The sequence below is a fragment of the Eleutherodactylus coqui genome, chromosome 6 (genome assembly GCF_035609145.1).
Source record: "Eleutherodactylus coqui strain aEleCoq1 chromosome 6, aEleCoq1.hap1, whole genome shotgun sequence".
Lineage (NCBI taxonomy): Eukaryota > Metazoa > Chordata > Amphibia > Anura > Eleutherodactylidae > Eleutherodactylus > Eleutherodactylus coqui.
The window spans coordinates 106,667,059-106,689,940 of record NC_089842.1 but is presented as its reverse complement, the minus strand read 5'-3'; the positions used below and the strand labels follow the sequence as shown (position 1 = coordinate 106,689,940).

Here is a 22,882-nt window from a genome sequence, read left to right as displayed (position 1 = left end):
ATGAGCCAACGATAATTTTTATGCCTGCATTAATGAAAGAAAAGTGAACAATCACCATTCCGTCATTGGTTCACGTTTAGACCAAACAATTATCATTCACTTTTCCTCGTTTAAATGATTTTTTCATTCAGTCTAAAAGCACCTTTAGCTAGATGAAGAATTACACAGTTCCCATTGTAATCATTACTGTCTGTATTATGTGGATAAATGCTGGGTCCTCTAGAGAAAGAAAGATGCTCTTTATAACTGCTCTACACTAAAACTGATAGATGAAGGTCCTGATTGCCCCTCTATTAACTCAGAATATCTTATTAGGATATTTTAAAATGTTTCTTTTAAACAAAACGACCCCCTTAAGAGCTAGATCAGAGTTAGCGAATGGCATTTTGGGGGTTCCTGCTTCATCAACCTATATATTCTTGCATGTCAGAGTCAAGTCAGAAGACTTTATTTAATAAAAAAAGGTGTTTGGATAGAGACTAGAGATGAGCGAGTATATTCGCTAAGGCACTTTACTCGAGTGAGTAGTGCCTTAGCCGAGTATCTCTCCGCTCGTCTCTAAAGATTCGAGGGCCGGCGGCAGGCGGGGAGCGGCGGGGGAGAGCGGGAAGTAACAGAGGGGAGATCTCTCTCTCCCTCTCCCCCCCCCCCCCCCCCCCGCTCCCTGCCTCAACTCACCTGTCACCTGCGCCGGCCCCCGAATCTTTAGACACGAGCGGGGAGATACTCGGCTAAGGCACTACTCGCTCGAGTAATGTGCCTTAGCGAGTATACTCGCTCATCTCTAATATAGACAGATTTAATTGTGTCATCTTATAAAAAACTAAATCTGCACCTAAAAAATAATAAAAGAATAAATAATAATTCAATACAAAGAAGTCCTTTCAATTCTACGCTTTTGTTCATTCATTGCAAAAGTCAACACGCGCTATATTTTAACTTTTTAAGTTTCTACTGACATGCCATTCGAGATTCATCATCATATTATGTGTCAGGGAAACAAACACTATGTAGAGTACTGCATTCGGGAAGTGGTTTATTTTAAAAGCATCTTCCCATACAAGTTGTTAATTTTCTATCAATCCCCAGTAAAAACAAAGCATCTCCAGACAAAACATTGAGTGTGATATTTATCAAGTATTTCCACAATCTGAAATGCAGAAGCAATTATTCCTGCCTTAACCCCGGCCTTTCCTTCATGCTCATTTATCAGGCAGTGAACCACTCTCCAACGTGTGTTTGCAAACAATCATATATCAATAGTGAGTGTAGCACTGTCTTAGTGGGTATGTGGAGGGTGTATTATGACAGTGGACGTGGGTTTCATGCCAGCTACTTTATCAAGATGCTGCCATTCTGCAGCTAGCGAGAAGATATTGATGTCTACTACAATAATAAAAAAATAAATTGTGATAACCCGAAGAAGGTCTGATGGGTCGTTTTCTTAAAGATTTTATTGTATCGTAATTCTAAAATGCAGCAGAGTTAACATAACTTGTAAAGTTGCAGGAACGTTGTTTATAATGTTAAATGAGAATTATGTGGCGACGGAGCGCAGACTTAAGAGGAGGAAACAGCGAGGAGACAAGATGGTAATCACGGTGGCTCTGCTGCTCCTCTCGGAAGGTAAAATGCAGCCTGTCTTGGCACTGCATACAGTGGTTGGGCAGGGTAAAATGGTGATTCCCCAGTGGGGTGATATTCATGGAGTCGGGTAGGGAAAGGTTTTGTTTTGCCGTGACGCCAGTCCGTATACAGGTAGGGACCCATTTAGAACAAAAATAAATACCAAAAAAATTCAGAAGTAAACAAAAATAGGGGTAGTAGTCCTTTCCTCTGGAGCATATAGTGTGGTACTTCAGTGCAGATGTTGTAGATGGTAAGAAGTGACTCAAGAAAGTAGGATTAGCTGGTAAAACACATTAAGACTTTATTGGCAGAAAGAGTGAGAGTTCTGTACTTCGCACCAGTTACACAACTTGAAGTACATTTAATCAAAGTAGATGAAGACAACTTGACATTAGAAAAACACTTTGGTTAGACTTGAGAGGTGAGGGTTGACTTTCCCCTTCTTGTACTCCTGACTTTAAACTCCAGCTTTACTTCTCTGGCTGGGATTACAAAGAGCTAACTGGTTTCTGCCTTGCCTGTTTGCACTAGTTTCTTGCTGCAGTTCTCTCCTGGCCAAACGCCTTTCCTTTGCTCTCTATGTCTCTCTCCACTGCTAACTCTCCAAAACAACTTTGCCTTGGTTACTCATACTTTTGATGTTCTTCCCACCGCACTGGCTTTCTCCTTATTCCTCCCTGGCCTCTCTCAAGCTTAAGCCTTGTTCTCTGCTTGAAAGACTAACTTAACTCCACCCACTCTCTCCTTTTGTACTGTCACTAACCCAGCCTATCTAGGGATCTTTACCAATCACAGGCTCTCTATACCTGGCTAAACACTCCTTTGACTGTTGCTAAGTGACTTATACTCACCAGGGATTGGAGAATATTGCCAGAACACATAATACAGTGATAAATATGAATAACATCATAACTTTGCACACTTTTCATATATTACATTAAACCTGATTCAACACTGTAATTATCACAGAAAGTGCTGGAGTGCCCAACTCTGGGGTACTAAAATTATATGAGTGGTAACATTCTATTAAATATTATTGTTACCATTACTTATCAAAAACTGCCACAAAAATCCTATGTATGAAGCCATTTCATGTTGCTTTTTAATGGGCTTTCCTAGTGGTGGCAAGTAACAACATATCGTTAAGATATACTGTCACATTCTGATGGGTGAAGGTTTGACTGTTGTAACTTTGGTCAATCACAAAAACAAAATTGCTTTGGCATTTTTGCCATTTTTTGCTGCACATCACCATTCCTTTCCATACACTGTACGTAGAACTACAGCTTAAAGAAACACTTCAGGTTTTCATTCTTAAGAATTCCATCACAGTATTACTGACCTCTTTAGTGAAGAATCCAGTCCTATAGCACATCCCCTCTAGGGCGTGTATTCTGCACTTTTATTCTGGTCTCTGGGCCATGTGACCTATATTAACTGTTATAAAGGAAAACAGTTTTTCTTGCCCATAGTAACCAGCACAGCTTTTGTTTAGTTTCCTGCTATTAAAATTTAAAGCTGCTCTGTATTTGATTGCTATAGGCAAAACAGACAGTTTTCCTTTATCATAGTGATAATAGATTTGCCCCATTAACTGCAGGATACAGAATGTTGTCAGAGTGCTGGCCATGTGACTTGGAGGCCAGAAGAAGAGAGAAGAATACACAGCATGGGGGGGGAGGAAGTACTGAACTGGATTCATCATAGCAGAGGTCAGGGAATGGATTTCTTTAAAAAAAAGGAGCTTCTTTAACCCCAATCAAAAAGTTGGATGCCAATGGAGCTGTGCAGGGAAAAATTCAGAAGGCCCTTTTACCCAAACAGTTGGCATTGGTTCCATAGGTTGAAGCTCACTGTGAACAAAAGACTAGTGACTAGTAATCACCTAGTGAAGACTTGAGTAACCCTTTAACTCTTTCACTTAATGTAATAATCTTTTTTCTTTATCTTTTAAAGCATAGTTACTATGACCAATGCAACCAATACAAATTAACCTGCCAGTTCAGAAAGAGAGCTTTATGTTCTCCACTAGGCAGGTGGATCTGGTATATATTAGATTGAAAATTTAAAGTAAGGCCCTAAATCTTTATAAACTTGAACAGCATAGAGGCAGAGCATGAGGCTACTACGGGGCCAGTTATGAGAAGTGGCTTAGCAGTGAATTGTTTTTCCTGCTTCCTCTCATGCAGTGATAGTGTTAGATATGGGGTTACCACTGGGGGCGCTGGGGTCCGGTTGGTGCGGGATACTCGTCCTGGTGCTGCGGGGTCCCAGGCTGGCTGCTCTGTCTGGAGTTCCCCGACTCTGGTGGTTGGTCGCGGCAGCCAGCGTGGGCGCACCTGTCCGTTGGTCGGCCATGCGGCGCTCAGGCTGGTGCACGCCGCCGGGGGTAGGTGGCTTTATGATTCCCTCCGGTCATCATGTGACTCTGCTCTGCCCCTCTGGGCAGGGAGTTCTGCATTTATACCTTGCTGGTCCAGACTTTGGTTGCCAGTGTTTGGTTTGACTCCCAATTAGTGACCTGACTTCTGTGTGTTCGACTTCGGCCTTTCATTTGACTCTGCTGTGGTTTGCCCTCCTGTACTGCACACGTGTCTTTCGGTTTGACCCTGCTTGTTTCATGACTCCTCTGTCTGCTCATTGTTGCTTCCAGTCAGCTATGCGGTGCACACCTGCCGGTCTCCCTGTCCCTCCTTCCTTCGGTTCCCTGTCACAAGTGCAGCGCAGGGACCATCTCCCAGTTGTCGCCCAGGAGGCCAAGTAGGTAGGGACACGGGAGAGGGCTGGTGTAGGGATCCCCGTCCATCTGCCCCAGCCAGTCCAAAACAGATAGCATGCGCCTGCAGTTGCCATTTGGAGAAACTCCCCACATACACAGTTTTACCCCTCCAGATGAGTTCAATACCAGCTGTAGAAATCTGTATACTCCACCCAATGGTGACGGCATCATCTAGCTATATGAAACTCTATGTGTGAAACATATTGCTCTGACAACTATTAAGATATATGGTGAAATTATAGTCCGTGTTGTCAGAGCTCCCAGTGAGGATGTGGCTCATTCTGAATTTTGCAATGACTTTTGTGTGCACCCATGACAAATCTTCACCATATGCTAGGGCTATGTAATTAATAAGTAAAAAATGACTGTATAAAAATGAAACAAAGCGATAAAGTCCAAAGGTGTCGGCAAGAAAGCATCACATAAATGAATAGCAATCCATTCAAAGCATGATAATACCACATGGCATCATACACACCTGCTATTCATAATAACTCCCGCAACTTACTTAAAAAGAAGTTACGGCTCAGTCTAATTCCTTCACAATTAATATGGGAGTTTGGAACTATCAGGGGCAAAAATATTATTAAAGACATAACCTGTGATGTGTGTCAGACAGCTACACTGCTCTATGAGCTGATTAGAATGAATGATGTACAATTGATCTGCTGCTTACACACTGCATCATGTTATTAAAAGAAAACTTTATAAATCTCAATGTGACAATTCCTTTTTTATTAATTTCTCCAAAGCAAAATTAGCCGATCTCTGAGCCACAAGCAGAAGTGAGGAGGTTCCGGCTCACTGGCATATTGATGTCATTAATTTTTTAATATAAAAAGCCTTCTGATATGAACTCAGCATTTAAACGACACCAATTAATTTTCATGTTAAAAGTCTAAACAAACTTCATAACTAATTGCTGCGAGTCCTTGACCAGCCTGGAAGCTTTCATCCTTATGAGAAATTTGCATTTCCAATGAAAGTCTGAAGGAGGTAGATAGGGTGACGGAGAATTGTCTCAGATATGCCTTATTTTCCATTGCTGGTTTTAATTTTAGTTAAGGCGGCTTCACATGGGCGTATGCGTTTTTTGCGCATGCCTCAGTACTTATTTGCGCTATGAACAAGTCTTTTTTTGTGCGTGTATCAGAGTATTGTACTGCACTTTTTGCACGTGCAGGGCATGTTCATTTGCGTGTGATGCACGCCCCTATTTAAATGGCTAATGAGTTCCAGGTGTGCTTTTTTTCATGGAATTGCACAGTGTTTCACGCGTCCCGTTGCGCATTGTGCTCAAATTTGCACATGCCCCATAGAGTTGGATGGGGACCTTTAGGTGCGCAAATGTGCAGAAAAATAGAGCAGGTTCTCACGCGCGCAAAAATATGTGCCCATGTGAAGCTGCCCTTATTCTATAAAGCCGGATTCACACGGGCGTATTTGCATGTGAAAAATTTGCATGTGCAATATACAGGGAAAAGATCTCATTGATTTCAAGGGGGATCGTTTACATGCGGAAATCCTTCTCAGAAAAAAATATGCAGCATGTTCTATTTTCCTGCACATTTGCACAGGGAAATAGAACATATGAAACTAATTAGGCTAATTAGCCATTTTGATGCAAGGGACTGTGGCTTTGGGCTTTTTGTGTACAAATAGTACAATAAAAACCGCAGTAGCCCATGCAAAAACTCAACCTTCCATGTCCAAAAACGTGAGCAAATTTGCTCAAAAACACATACTCTCATGTGAGGCCTCAGTCACACGGGCGCATCAGCACCCGTACACCGGCGCCGATGCGCCCGTGTGACTGACACCAGCAGACGGACGTACCTGAAAACGGCCGTCTCTCTGCAGCGTCGGGAGAAAGAACATGTGACCGGCTCCATTGCCGGTCATGTGTTCTATGATCAGCGCTGGAGAGAGACGGCCGTCTTCTGTCAGTCACACGGGCACATCGGCACCTGTGTACGGGTGCCGATGCACCCGTGTGACTGAGGCCTAAATCTGGACCAATAGTTTTAGGGCTCATGTCCACGGGGAAAATATGATTTAGGATCCGCAGCGGATTTCCTGCATGCGGATCCGCACCCCATAGGGATGCATTGACATCGCGGGTACATAAATACCCGCGGATCGTCAATAAAAGTGATTTTAAAAAAAATGGAGCATGAAAAAATCTGGACCATGCTCCATTTTCATGCGGGTCTCCCGCGGGGACGGCTCCCGCGGGCTTCTATTGAAGCCTATGGAAGTCGTCCGGATCCGCGGGAGACCTAAAATAGGAATTTAAAGCATTTACTCACCCGCAGCGGACCGGGAAGCTCTTCTCTTCCTCACGGCCGCATCTCCCTTGCTTCGGCTCGGCGGATGTGCCCGGCGCATGCGCGCGGCACGTCGACGACGTGCCGGCGACGTGCCGCCGGCGTCAGGAATTCATCCGCCGGCCGAAAATGAAGATCCGGCCGTGAGGAAGAGCAGAGCGTCCCCGCCCGCTACGGATAGGTAAATGCTTTTAAATTGCTATTTTCGGCGCTCATGTCCGCGGGGCAGGAGAGACCCGCTGCAGATTCTCCATTGAGAATCTGCAGCGGATCTGATTTTCCCCGTGGACATGAGGCCTTAATTTGATTTGAAATGTATTTCTAGCTATCTAATCTATTACAGTAGTTTAAATAAATACCGGTGCATCAGCAAACAAATCCCCGATCTCAGGTCCAGGTCAATAATTCACATAATCCACAGCACTTTTCGACGTCTATCTATCTGAATTCCGTGTGTGTAAGATGCGCCTAATGCTTCAAAATGTCACACACAGCATATCTTCTTCCTCTGTGGTGTGAAACTTTGCACTGAAAATACACTTCCTCAGCACTGGAGTGGCTGCGCAACTTTTTATGCGACTTAAAAAAAAAAGCCCCATGTTCTAAATTAAGTCTAACCCACTGCACCCCCTTAATCACACCCACAAATGTAGACTGAAATAATAATGACGTGACAGATTTAAAGAACAGACATACGAGGTTCATCAATCAGGCACACAGCAACCAGACCCGAAAAAAGTTACATTTCAGGGCAAAATCCAGGCACAAGAGATTTGATAAATCTTCTCCATTAAACTTTAGCGATAAATGATTATTATATTTAAAATGAAATTGTATATCGGGATGTCATTGACCTATTTAATGCAATGACAAATATAAGATGCACCTCTTCAAAATTCATCACACTGGTCTACTCTAATACCTAATGATTTCTATTACTATTATAAGGGCATTTAAAGTCACCTTGGAGCTCTCTGGCCTATATCAAATTTATCATTTTGACCTTACGCCTTTATAATGGCATAGATCCCATCAATTGGACTTCTAGCATTCTCACTGAACATATTTTCTTCACTATAAAGTGTAGTGCTTGATGCATCTTCTACTCAGTGGCAGGTTAAAAAGGTAAAATGATACATATCACAGCTTAAAATGTAATAAAGTGCCAATCTTTATATCTAAATCACTTCTACAAATTAGTTCACAGTCCTCAGCTCCTTAGTTACAGTAGCACATAAAGGGCTATACCAATAATATACCTTTAGGCTATATCCATAGGATACAGCTGAATTTTGTTAAATTAACTTAAGTGTATCAGGTCTTTTGTAATTAGTACGGAGCTCATGACCTTTAAAGGGGTTTTCCAGACGTAAACTGTTGATGACCTATCCTCAGGATAGGTCATCAATAGTTGATTGCGGGGGCCATCGCTCAGCATCCCCACCGATCAGATGATTGAAGTGACAGCAGCGCATATAGTACATTGAGCATATAGTGGCTGTGCTGGGTATTGCAGCTTAGTTCAATTCACTAGAATGGAATCAAGCTGCTCTCAAGCCATGTGACGAGCAAACCTGGTGTCACAGGCCTGAGAAGAGGCCATGGCACTTCAGTCAGCTGATCAGCAAGGATCCTGAGCAGCAGACCCCCATCAATCAACTATTACTGACCTATCCTGAAGACAGAAATCTCTAGTGTAGTCCCAGAAAACTCCTTGAAATTCCATGGGCCTAGAAAACGCTCAGCCCGCCCCTACCAAGGACTATGTATCTTCTATGCACACCAATATGAGTGACCACAATGTTGATAGTCACAAATTTCAGACCCCCATTTAAATATTTTTATCGCCTTTTTCATTGATGGATCACAAAGGAGAAAATTCATCACCATGGGATTCAATATACATATCGATGCAACCACAGTTACAATTCACTACCAGTCTTATTTAAATAATGCTAATATTTAGCCTTTAGGGAGAATAAGGTTACGATGATTTTCAAATCTTGAAACAAATAAATTAAGTTCTTCTCCTCCATATCCTGTCATGTTAAAAGCTCAGTTCAGTCTCTTATAAGTTCAAATAGGAGCTGTATTCCTTGATCTGAAGGTGCTGATCTTTTTTATGTCACATCTATAGAATAAACCTTTTCAAGTTGAAAAAATCTTCAGTGATCTTATGTTTTAGAAAAAGAAGGGCGCGCATTGAAGCCTTAAAGAGCTGTTTGAACCAACAAAACAAAATAATCTCAATGTATTCTCGAATTGATGCGAGAGAAATCCAATTCCTAATCACACTTGGAAGAAAAGCTGGATTTGAATATTATCGTAGTCATAGATCAATGTGTATCTGCAAGATAAACTGCAACTGTTGCCTAAAAATGTCATAGTGTGTATGTATCTGCTTGTATGAGCGTAGATATAGCTTACAACATTCCTATATTTAAGGTTGGACTGGCCTACTAGAGTACAGAAGATCCTCCAATGTGCCCAGGCTTTGACACAAGAATTGATACCAAAGGTCCAGCAGACGATAAACTTATTTGGAGTTGACTTTTGAGTCATTACGTACCACTAGGGTCTATATATTATGGGAAGATTCATAGAACCTTTTAGACCTCATTGATGTATGTCCTGTGTGTGCAATGATCATAAAAATTACAATGCAGTTAAAGCGGACATGTACATGTTCTGTTTAGATGGAGAAACATGTCCGTTGATGGTCCCAAGGCATAAATATATGCCATTTAAACAAATAGAAATGGATAAGTAGTCGAGGGATCGCTGACCGCTAAAAGTACTATATCTGAAACACCACAGACAAGGATGCAAGGAATGTCATAAACACCTAAATATGATGAAAAGAAGAGACAAGTCTTTACGTGAGAGGTAATTATTTTATTCATTCTTTCATTTATTTATTCCATTTAGTTACCTATTGAAATGTATTCTTTATCCCTGGCTGTTGGGACTACAATAGAATTGAGGAGAACACGCCATATGAAAGCAAATGGTAGCACCATAAGGACTCATTACAGGGGTGCCTCCATCACAGACATTTATGGCATATCAAACACAGAAACATAGAAAAGTGGCACCAGAAAAATACCACATTTGTCTGTACTTACATTATTTTCTTTTTATTTCTCTCTTGGGAAAGATCCATGCTTATCCTAGACATGCTCGAATTAGTTTATTGCTGATTTTTCAGTCAAATCTGCTGGAAGTTTGTTCCAAGCATCCACTACTCTTTCAGTAAGGGCTCGATCAGACGAGGGCTGTCCACGCGCATTAGAGGCGAACTACTATAGGAGCCAATGGGTTCCTATAGAAGCATTCAAATCAACGATTGTTAGACGCGCTAAATTTGCGCATCTAACAAAGATAGGACGTGCGAGTGCAAACTGTCGGCTCCATGGTACGTGCAAAGATAGGACCTGTCCTATCTTTGCTGTGTGCCTTCCATACACTCCTAGCCCGCACCTCAAATCGTGGGAACAGGCTATTTTAAAGTAGCTGGAATCAGCCCATTCACATGATCTTTAGAGCAGTATAGTCATGAGCTATGCATGCGGCCACACTGCACGTGGATAGCACTCATGTGAAAGAGCCCTTAAAAATATTCCCTGACTTTGCTTCTGACAACCCCCACCCCCTCCCAACGCCCCCGAATAATCAACTAATGTCCGATTTAAAAGTCTGATAGATGCGGGTGGCTCCTTTAGAAATTATGCCCATATCAAAAAAAGAAATCCCCCTACCTTCCCCACCATTGTGCCTGGAGAGGTGGATACCAGCCATCTTATCCAGATAGGGAATGATTGGAGAGGAGGCTACTGATGTGCGTGTCTCTCTCCATTCTTTTCTATTGGATTGACTAATGCAAGAGTGGGAATGGGAATGCAAACTTTTAACCTCATATACGGTAACCCCTAGAAATTTATGGGCCCAAACTGTGCGATTTCATATGTATTTTCTTTACAGATCAATATCGAATCAGAGAGAAAAACATTTTCATGCTCCACCAGATGCCATCTGATTACAGAAGTATTCAACTTTAGAAGTATTATAGAGCCATTCATTGGCATCATAACATAGCACATAGAATGCCTTTAGCTGCATAATACAGAACCATATGTACGGTTCTTCATTGCCTCTGTACAAACTTTACCATATACATAACATATTAAAGTAATTATGGGTACATGTAGTCCACAATAATTCACGGGAGAAAAAAATAATGTGTTGTGCAGCAATCCCGGAGACAATTTTTATCTGTAAATTGAATGAATAGAATTTTTGGTTTCTGGGTTGCATTGTGAGGAATGCCATATGAGAAAGCACATTGTGGTCCTCGGTGAAACTGACTGATTTATCCAGGGCTCTGAGAACTGACCTGCTTCTCCCATGATAACACAGAAACAAAACACTCGACCACTGTTCCCATTTGTCACTCAGTTGGATACTTACATTATTCCATAAATCTCCCCAGACAAGTTATTAAAAGTTATCCAATAGGTACATTATATTTATTTTAGAAACTGGGTATAAAAAGAATAAAACAAGTAAACTTGGGGAGATTAATGTAGACACAAAGCATGTAATAATATAAAAAAGAAATAATGCAGTGGATGTTAAAAATATAAAACATTGTATTGATTCAAGCAATTTAGTTCAATACAAAAATAAAACCAACAATTAAAAGACCTGAAAAAGCAAACATGATGGCGATAAATGCAAATTCTAGTTTTAAAAAAAATGTAATAAAAAAAAGAAAAATATATAATACAGTGTATGTCCAAAAAACAAAATATTGTATATTATTAAGAAGCTTGATTTCTTAAAATAGAAATAGTAAAATAAAATAGGTTTAAAGGAAACCTGTTACCTTGGAACAACACTATATACTAGGTTATGGCGCAGTTCTGGCATGTGATGGGGAGCCAGGGGAGGTATCTTCTATATATTGGTCAATGTCTGTTTGTTTGAGCATCACGCATAAACTGTACGACCGATTGACATGAAATTTTGTACATAGTATAATCTCGACCCGGAGAGGGAAAAGAAAAATTCAGAAATGTTGTTGTCTTGGCAACCTTATTTGCATTTTTTTGCCTTTGCTTGAATTTTAATGCAGCAACCCCCAAATTTGCTTTCACCAATGGATTCTACGGACTCGATTTAGTCTTCCTGGTTATTTCCAACAAGTAATTCCCACTAGAAGAGTCAGACTGAGCGCTGACAATTTGTGTTTCAGGACTGCTTTTTAGCCCCAGCCTAACCCTGCTGGAGCCACCAATCATTTGTTCATTTTGTCTTTCCTAATTCCGCCTTGAATGTCCGTGGGGATAACAGTTTGCAAAAATGACATGTCCCCAGACAGAAATACATGGAGCAAATTTATGAACACCGGCCTCATTAATCAAAACTGTCCAACAGTAAATCAACAATCAAAAACCAAAAACTGTTTTTGGTGCCCATAGCAAGCAATCACAGAGCAGCTTTCATTTTATCTCAGCACTGAGGATTGAAAACTGTTGCCCATAGCAACCAATCACAGCACAGGTTTCATTTTTATCTCAGCACTAAGAGGATTAAAAGCTGTTGCCCATGGCAACCAATCACAGTGCAGCTTTCATTTTACCTCAGCAGAACAACAAGTGAAAGCTGAGCTATGATTGGTTGCTATTGGCACCAAAAAATGCCACATTTTACTCAAATCACACCAGAACTGGGGATTTGTATGACACAAACAAACAGACTTTGTGTTTTAGATCTAAGATGCCAAGCAAGCGAAGGACCTGTTTGGGCAGAAGGACAACAGCCGCACTTAAAGTAGCAGCCGTCCAAGCAGCTGCAGCGCTGGAGTAAACTAATGCCAGACTTGAGAATCAACTCACTCGACAAGCCACCACTTGAGTAGCTGCATTGCCGAAGCAAACTAGCACCCGACTCGAGAATCAACACACCCGACAAGCCACTGCTTGACTAGCTGAGACACTGGAGAAAACTAATGACCAACTGAAGAATCAACACAACCGACAAGCGGCCCCTCGAATTGTCGAAACTGACGATGCGAAGCATGCCCGAAATTCTTCACACCAAGAGAGACACTCAATTTAGAGAAAAACAGCTTGGAAATTCTTGGAGGGGGGGAGCTTTTAGATACAATGCAAACAAGAACTACGAATGTCATCCCCAGCTTTCTATTGTCCGAATGTTCATATTGCAATGCTCTAAAGTGACCACAGGAGACCCAGGGAATATGTTGCTGTGGCGTAAAGGTTTTACTATCAACGCTTAGGACTCCTCTTAAACCAGTAGAAACTCTTATGTCTGGGTCACCTTCCGGATCTAAACATTTCCTGGAAAATACGAGAAAGTACAACTCATGTTTTCAAATGACTTCACTTGGCGTGACAAAGGAATTGAACGACAGCGGATTTTGGTCTACGAGTTTCTGCAGATCTACTTTATGGGGGAGCAGCAAGCTGACTGACACTGCAAGAACATCCCAGCCACTAGGGAAGATATTGTCTTATTGCTGATTAACATAGCATTAATCAGCATAGGTGTCATTTGACATATTTATGCGTACGTTCTGCTATCATCTTTTCTTACTTAAAATGTTACGTTTTGTATTGCACGCGTTCTGTATCGGGTACCCGGGCTAGTATTTTATAGATTTTTTAGAAGTCTATAGGAGTGTTCTGAAAAGGGTCAGACCACACACAGACTTCACAGATGGACACTGCAGGAAAAAATACATCCCCCTGTCACCTCTCCGAACAGCCACATAACTTAGTTTATGGTGCTCTTCCAAGGTGGTAGGTCCCATTTAATTTAAAAATAAAATAAGAAATAAAATAAATTAAGGTGAAAATTATAAACTCAGGGTTAAAAAAAATAGTATGCAATAATAATTATTATTATATTATGCAATGGGTTATAAAAATAAAACCTTGTATTTAATGAAACAGCCTGTATTGTACGATACATATTTGTATGTGCTCAAAAGACTTATTTAAAAAAAAAAAAAAAAAAGGTAAATAAATGTGGTGAAAGATGTAAACTCAAAGTAACAGGCAATAATAAAAATATGCAGTGCAATGGATTCAAACAATGGTACTCTTGTATTTATTCAACAGCTTGGTGTAGGAATTAAAAAAAATGTAAAAAAGAAAGTCAAACAAGAAAAGTAAGCTTCAACAAAACAAATAGGCTACAATAAATAATATAGATAATAATAGTAGATAATTCTGAAAATAATCAATGCTTCCTACATCAATCCCACAAGTCAAATACAACTCAGTGTAATTAGAGAAATAAACAAGGTTGTCGTTGTATTCTTTTCTGTGTATAAATATGCCATAAAATTGATTAAGAGATAGAATACTGTAAATCTATGCTGATCCTACACAGGGAAAATATTTCCTTTAGGTTTCCTTCTGTATTTTACTTTTAATTGATTATATATATATTACACATATACGTACGCACACAATATCTATACCTCAGCAGAATGAATAGGCTGAGTGCCATGATACCTTCAATGCTTATTGACCATGTGTTTATACTGTTGTGCCTGGTACTGCAGCTTAGCCCTATTCACTTGTAGTCCCCGGTACAACTGCATATCTGGACTCTATAAACAATGAACTTGTACCAATAACATATTGATTGCCTTTCTGCTTAAAGGGGTTGTCTCGCGGCAGCAAGTGGGGTTAAGCACTTCTGTATGGCCATATTAATGCACTTTGTAATATACATCGTGCATTAAATATGAGCCATACAGAAGTTATTCACTTACCTTCCTTGCGCTGGCGTCCCAGTCTCCGTGGCTCCGTCTAACTTCAGCGTCTAATCGCCCGATTAGACGCGCTTGCGCAGAAGGGTCTTCTGCCTTCGGGTCTGTCCGGCAGCAGTGGCGTTGTTCTGGCTCCGCCCCCTTCTACGCGTCATCGCGTAGCTCCGCCCCATCACGTGTGCCGATTCCAGCCTCCTGATTGGCTGGAATCGGCACACGTGACGGGGCGGAGCTACGCGATGACGCGTAGAAGGGGGCGGAGCCAGAACGCCGCTCGTGCCAGACCAAGCCGAAGGCAGAAGACCCTTCTGCGCAAGCGCGTCTAATCGGGCGATTAGACGCTGAAGTTAGACGGAGCCATGGAGACGAGGACGCCAGCGCAGGGAATGTAAGTGAATAACTTCTGTATGGCTCATATTTAATGCACGATGTATATTACAAAGTGCATTAATATGGCCATACAGAAGTGCTTAACCCCACTTGCTGCCGCGAGACAACCCCTTTAGGTTCTCACTCTATGTAAATGTGCAGGACATGGTTAAGTGTAAGATGTTAAATAACATGCACATAAATCAATGTATATTATATTATTACTGTACTTTATATATGTTCCTACTAGAACCTTCAGAGAGGTCACAAGACTATATGTTTAACTAACTTTGCTCTTGTGGATTAACAGGGCCTTAGCTGCCTGTTAATGGGCTGAAGGGCTTGTTATCAAAGGCAGGTTCTATTCCCTATGCTGAAGTCTGCCTCAGGGGTTTTTGCAGAGAGCCTTGTGAGGACTGACTTGTCCCAGTTCTACTGGAGAACTGTGTTTTTCTGTGCAAAAGAGAGATAGAGAATGCAACTCGGATTCCTGCAGTGGTGCTCCCAAGCTGTTGTAATATAAGTGCCAGATGGAGGTCTGCTGATCGTCCAAGGAAACATTGGTAACAGTTACCAACCACAAGTGCCGAGCTGTCAATGGGTGAGAGACCACCAGCAAGAGCAGATAGACCCAACAGCCAGTATCTGAATATTAAAGTTTCAGTGGTGTGTAATTGAGAGTACTATGACCCATCACTAGTAAAATGGATTATTTTGACTTAATTGCTATACAGCCTCCCTAAAGGTACTGTGCGAATAATTTGTTCAGAGACAGTGACTGCACGTTTTAGTTAGCGGATTTAGTAATTTGGTTAATTGAAATTCCTGAAAGACAGTTATTGTACTTCAGCGGAGACTCGTATTTTCAAAACAGCATCTGTGTAGCCATTTACTCCTGGCCATATAAACCATATATTGACTGTAATAATTCTATATTGTGTGCACAGTATTAAGGACACCCTATTCGTAGGGTACAGATCGAGTTAAAGCATTAATCAATTGTTAGTAAATGGTTGGTATTGTATCCAAATAGTACTGGTGAATATTATTGCTATATTATTCTTTATTGTACATTCACTAAAGCAGTTTGCTCAACTGAATGGGTGTAAATCCTATCTTTAACCAAAGTCATATTCTGCACTTGCAACTGGTTTCATAAGTGAGAGCAGCTCCTAGTCTGATAGACAAAGACTCTTCACATATTATATACAAATGTGTCCATCCTTATCGCTCCTTGAATTTAATTAAGGAGTCTAATATTCAATTAAACAAATTAAATACAATATTGCAATGGGGCAGGCTAGCAAACCCCTTGCAGGGTGAATTTCATATTACAACTTCTGGATGGCCACCCATAGACTTATGTAGTATAGATGTTTCTCAACAGAGTATCAAATTATCCTAACCTACATTGATCAACTGATTGTCAGGACTGCTGTCATTAGCCAAGGGGCTCTCTCAAGAAGACATGTTGGAGATTTGTTTTTTATTGAAACAGCACCACACTTGGACTCTGTTTGGTATTGCAATGCATTACTATTAATTTCAATAGCAATTACTACAGTATCCGATAGGGTTCATTGATAGGTGCTGTTTGAAAAAAGAGGATTATTTTTTGTTTTCTTAGACAACTCCTTCAAAGAACACTGGTCACCTCTCCCGACTGATCTGCTGTAGTAAATACTTGCATTCCCCATAATATAACAATTCTGGAGCATTTTATATTAACTCTCTGCATTGCGTCATTCCTCTGTTAGGCCTTAGTCAGACAGGCGTTTTTTTGCGCGATTTGCGCATGCGCATGCGTCCGGCGATTTTTAAAACCATTGCTTTGCAATGGTATCGGACACATGAGCGCTTTTTATGCGCTCGTCCGATAAATTATAGAACAGAAATCGCAGATCGCACCTATCTGCGATCTGCGATTCCTGTTCTCTTCACTATATGCGCTCAATGGGGCCGGCGGCAGCAGCGCCGACCCCATTGAGAACATATAGAAGACAAATCATTCTTCTCTGCCACAGCTGTAACAGCTGTGACAGAGAAGAACGATGTTTGCCCATTGAATTCAATGGAGCCGGCAATACAGACAACTCCATTGAAAGCAATGGGCTGCCGGCGTGCGCGGGATGAATTGTCGGGAAGGGCTTAAATATATAAGCAGGTGAGTATGTATATATTTTTTATTTTAACACTTTTCTGGATGAATTGCAGGGAAGGGCTTATATATTTAAGCCCTTCCCGACAATTCATCCCACACTCGCCCGCAGCGCATTGCTTCAATGGAGTCGGCTGTATTGCCGGCTCCATTGAATGCAATGCGCTGAACAGCTCCAGCCCGTTTCTAATGAAACGCGGCTAGGAGCAGATTTTCGGGCGATTTTCGGGCATCGGTCACGCGATTTGCGGATGCGCATCCGTCATGCGATCCGCAAATCGCGCGAAAAAAAGCCCGTGTGACTAAGGTCTCATTCCTACTAGAAATTTGTAAATAAATTGACAACTGGGTGTTACCAGTCGGAGGTGTGCCCCTGTACATTCTAATACTGTTCAATCAGTTCTGACCATCTCAGACTATGTGTAGACACACCCTTTTGACAAGGACAGCAGACAACATACATTTATACAGCGTTATAAGAAAAGATGCTCCAGAACTCTGATTTCATGTGGAATGCAAGTATTCACTAAAACAGACATGGCGGGAAAGCTGACAAGTCCTATTTAATTGAAGATTATGTTTATACATTTCATGTTTTTGTCTTTTGTAAGGTTATTTCCTGATTGCAGAGTAAAACAAAGAGATTTAGGCGCATCGGAATGAGATATTGTAAATAATAATTAGAATGCAGTACTGCATAATTATACTATTTGCATGATAATTTTTTTTTACACGTGTATGGATTTATTACGATTCAACATATTCAAATTAGTCAAAAGGCATGTAAATTTAGAAAATTAAGAGTTTTTTTGGTGAAGCAGAAAGATCAGATCAAGATTCATATAGTCTTCGACTACCCCACTTTTTTTTCAATTGCCTTGATCTTGCATTATTTTGAAATTAATTATTCTACTAAAAACTGTAAAAATGGCTTAGTGTGCTCTTTTGTAAACTTTAGAATTCATCCTCATACTCTTTTTTGCTGTAATGTTGAAATCTGATAGTTGATTGACTTCATTCAGTTAAATGGATACTCCAAACAAAGCATATACGCTTTGTTATGTTTTGTATAGGAGCCGAGTAGGTGGAGAATGACAGAGACACTAAAAATACTAAAACGGAGAACCCTCTATTGCACACCACCTCATAAGGCCCTACATTAGGCATAAGACAGTATCATTTTTGGCAGGAGTGTTATATTAAATTGTTGATGCCACATTACAGAAGCATTCCCATCAGAAGCAATACTCATTTGGCTAACCACTGTCCCTCCCAATTTTGCTACACACATACATGCTTCACCATTCTTGCCTGTTTTTTTCAGCAGGGAGAATGGAGTAATAAGCTGTGCCCAGACACCACTTGCCGTTACTTATCAAATGATTGGGCATGTTGAAATCCAGCATGCTGCCTGATCTTTCTTTCCACCAACTTATGCCATCTTGGGTGAGTATAATAATTCCCCAATACATTCTATGGTTACTAATCCTGCCCAAATTGGTGGATTCAGCGAATATTTACTTCATGTGTATGGCACCATTAGTGTACTACTTTTAGTGTTTTAGTAAAACAAGTGTTTCAAAAGTTAGTTAAGCTGTGCTGTGTCAATGGTAGCAGTGAATACTACAATTGGTGAAAGGCAGCCATTACTGTACAAGAAGGAAGAATTTTTAAAAACAGTAATGTAAATGATGCACAGTAACGCAAGAATTACCAGAAGAGTAATATTTTACAACTCTGGTAAAACAATGTATAGGGATGTTAAAAGAAATCATGATTAACCTTTTTTTTTATTTTGGCATTCCAATTTTAAACAGAACTTCATTGAATATACTACTAATCATCATCATCGTATAGTTTTTTTGTCACAGACAATCAGGTGTTTTCACTGGTTGACAAAGCACAGTCCATAAAACAAATATTAATGGCTACATAAGTTAGATTTGGAAATATTGTTCCTACCTTGTTTTAGGGGAGGTTGTCAGCCATTCTTCATGCTTTTCAAATGTTATTAAATAAGCTGCAATTTCCTAAAATAAATAAAAATTCAATTACAATTACACATAGATAGAATTTTTGGTTTGTTAGAAAAAAAAATAGGAAAAAAAAAAAAAATCAGACAGTAATTTCAGTCTACCCTCATAACAAGTAAAAAAGAACACATGAGGCACACAAGTTCAAGGCCTGGCTTCGTTTTGTTTCGGCTCATTGAGTTGGATTATGCTGAGTAAGACCTTCTGCCTCTTATTTGGCAGATATTTCTATGTGTTTGTCAGTGATATATATTTTGACAATCTAGTGAGCATTAATGTTTTTCTTATGTGTGCCGTGGCATTCAAGTGCATACCCAATGATCCAGCAAACTGCTTAAACACACAGCCAAAGAAAGAAAATGCTGAAAAATGAAAAACAGTTGTTGATCATTTGAAAAATATATTGGGTTAGGAATATAAAAATAGCAGGAAATAGCAAGCTGGAACTGAATTTGTTAGAATTGACCCCTTTGTCGAAGTTTAATTGAGAACAAATTGATTATCTGGCCATCTTAATAGCTTCCTGATTATACTTTCTTCTCTAGATCGTCAAAGTTGGAGTACTAAATTCCTTTACCACCACTAGCATTCTTGTTACCACCATGTTCTGTGGTCTCAATTCTAAATACATTGTATCATTAAACATGTTGTCGGTTTAGGGCAAATGCTATCGATAAACCCAGTTAAACATTTGGATGTAATAGCTTGAGACTTTCTCAATTATAAATGCATCACAGAAGGGGAAATCAAGAATTAAAAACAATCACAGAAAAATGGCCGTTACTTACTGACTGAGGAGTGCATATAGATGCATCCTCCTCTCACCATGCAGGTCGCTGACTACCAAATGGAGGAGCCAATAACACCTGTGAGGGCACCGATGAGACACCCACTCACACTGCCTTCTGATAATGAGGGGGGTGGTTGCTTGGCGTATACTCCCACACATAGTGGATACAAGGTGCCAGACCATTCTGATATATGTAGTTCACCATGCAGACCAGCAACCTATTAATGACGCCATGATAATTCGGCGGGTTGCCCTGCATATCCATCAGTGAGCCAGCTACCTGCATGGTGAGAGGAGGATGCATCTATATGCACTCCTCAGTCAGTAAGTAACGACTTTCTCAATTAGCCAGATCAATCAGTTGCTGTAAAGGGCCTACCTCACACTAGAGGACCAAGCATGTCTATGCATAGCGCAGGTCACTCATTTCATCATGTGTCAAGTAATGTTTCATTTTCCCTGCAGTGTAGCTGTAGTGTCCATCAGTAGGACCCTGACCCTTAGCTTATCATTAGGGTGACCTGTTGTGTAGTAAGGGATGTCCAAACTTTTTCTTTATCCCATCCTTAATCAGCCACATTAAGACTCATCCCTTTTAGTAAAGCCTTTGGCAGGAAATCTAGTCATGGCACAACCTTTCTCACTATATGAGATCTCTTGGCAGACACCAACTCTTACCACCATTCTAGTGAGGTTGATCATGATGGGGACCAACAATACCCACAGCACAGGTAGCAGGATGGGGAGAATACCAAACGAATCTAAACCAATTGCAGAGAACTTTACCAGTGGTATGGCGAGACTCTTTGACTCTTATACCAAGTATGTTGAAAAGTGAATAGACATCAAATAAAACTTGCTTTATTGAATATAAGAATAAAATAATCTTTATTTATATAGCGCCAACATATTCCGCAGCGCTTACAAGATAGGGGAAACAGAAACAAAAGCACGGTTATATGTAATAATCAATTGAAGTAAGCAGTAGGGGTGAGGGGCTCAAACGAGCTTACATACTACAAATAATAGGGTGATACAGAAGGTAAAAGGGCTGGAGATGTGCAGGGTATGGCGATGTGGAGAGTAAGGGATGCTATACTCTTTGGAAAAATTCCTACTTTAGGCAATACCTTCATGTTTAAAAGGTCCACTAATAATAAGCTAATCAAAGGGTGCCCCATGCCGATACCCATAACCAACAGGAGAAACCAGCAGCAAGTGATACATTTCCCTGCAGTGCCATCACAGGTAAAATGAAGTATTACACAGTAAAAAAAAAAAAAAGAAAATCAATAGGCTATCCATGTAATGCACAGATAATGTGAATCCTCTAGAATGAGGGAAACTCTGGTCAATAGATGAGTAGTCGGAATGAGTCTCCCTATTAATTTAGAATTCCCTAGTAAGGTATTTGAAATGATAGATAGGCCCCTTTAACTACTTTTTTCCCCCTACTTGCCTGAGTGAAATGCTATTATCCAGGATAAAACACTACAAAGATTTGTTCTAGACAGTTACACAAATAAGACTGAACAGATGAAACCGGATTCTCCCACCACGAAACAAGTCATGTGAAATTACACCAATAACTTCACGCACGTTCCTGTTCTGCTGAGAGTGTAGCAAAGTCATCAAGCTTTGAGAAAGAAAAAAAAGGCACGGACACCTGAAGGTAAATTAAATATTTATAAACACAACAACATCTTTGCAGATGGAATTACTGATTTATTAATAATTTCCATAAAAAGCCAGTGGGTGACATCCACATAAGTCATATCTTCTGCTTTCAGGCAAGATTCAGCCCATTAATTTCAGATCCGGATTGGGTGCGTCTCTGATTCGCTAACAGTAAATTGGCAGAGCCTGTCGTTCAAATTAAAGGGGACTGAACAGCCAAAATGCAAAATGTATTTAGAACCTGGTTGGATATTGTTATAAAGACTCCTGGTGTCTCCTGGGAAATAGTTAATGGTTAGCAATAAAAGAAAGCTAGGATCTGGAGGGATTTGCAGGAACCCCTATAATTAGAATTTCATCTACATTTGTATTTTGACATGTTCCAAAAACAAGGTGCCATTGAAGTATATCTATTTATTATCTATATCATATCTATTTATATGAAAATTCATAGCAATGGATATCTAAACCAAGATCACATATTGTAATAAAATAGAAATGGGGCAATATCATTTGCAGTTGTTCCATTGCAATTACATTATCATACTTATATGTAGCGGACTGCATTAGAATGAAAACAGTGATTTTAGTTCATTGATAATCTGGCTAATAGTCAGTTCCAAATTAAGTTTGGCAGGTCCATGATCATTAAAACCTGAATTGGTTCCTAAGCTCTGATAAAGTTAGGGCTAATAGCTTTTTGGACTACGCAATATCATACAAATGCTACCTGAGACAAAGCCTAGATTTGTTTTTCTTAATTGATTCAGCAAATGTGCATTTGCATTCCATGTAAATAGCAAAATTATACAAAATGATTTAGTAAGAGATTTGTACATCTAGCTGGAATAACATTTTAAATGCACTAAAGGGACTTTCCACCCTAGATACTGAAATCATGTACTATCCAACACTGATGATTTGGGCAATGGGATACCACAAATTGGTCTTATATATGGCAAAGTTAGCTGTGGTAGTGCATATAGAGGGCGTCAGGCCCATCTCACTGTACTAGATTACATAACCACCCTGTACCTACTAGTGTGCACTGATGCTACGGCCCTTATTGGGTGCCCCCACTTTTAGCAATGGCACTAGGAAACATGTTGGGTGGTGTGTGGGCAGAGCACATAGCCATTCAGGCTTCAGAATTCTGCATTTTTCTCCTTCTGCGAGTACCTTTTTAATTCTCAGCTGTGTACTTTCCGGTTCTCCTCCCTAGTCAATCACTTTGTGTCAGTAGACCAATCAGTATATGCTCCAAGCAGCCAATGAGTGTTCTTGATGCTATGTTTGAACCATCTCTGCTTGACAGA

At 40.3% G+C, this 22,882-nt stretch overlaps 1 protein-coding gene across 1 annotated transcript in view; it reads right to left on the bottom strand.

Annotated features, from left to right (window-relative positions):
• The window catches only part of CAMTA1 (calmodulin binding transcription activator 1), a 1,430,009-nt gene that overhangs the window by 1,038,800 nt on the left and 368,327 nt on the right, over positions 1 to 22,882 (bottom strand). Inside the window, exon 3 of the mRNA XM_066607351.1 lies at positions 19,029 to 19,096. Within this exon, the coding sequence (XP_066463448.1) occupies positions 19,029 to 19,096 (68 nt within the window). The remainder of the gene's footprint in view (positions 1 to 19,028; positions 19,097 to 22,882) is intronic.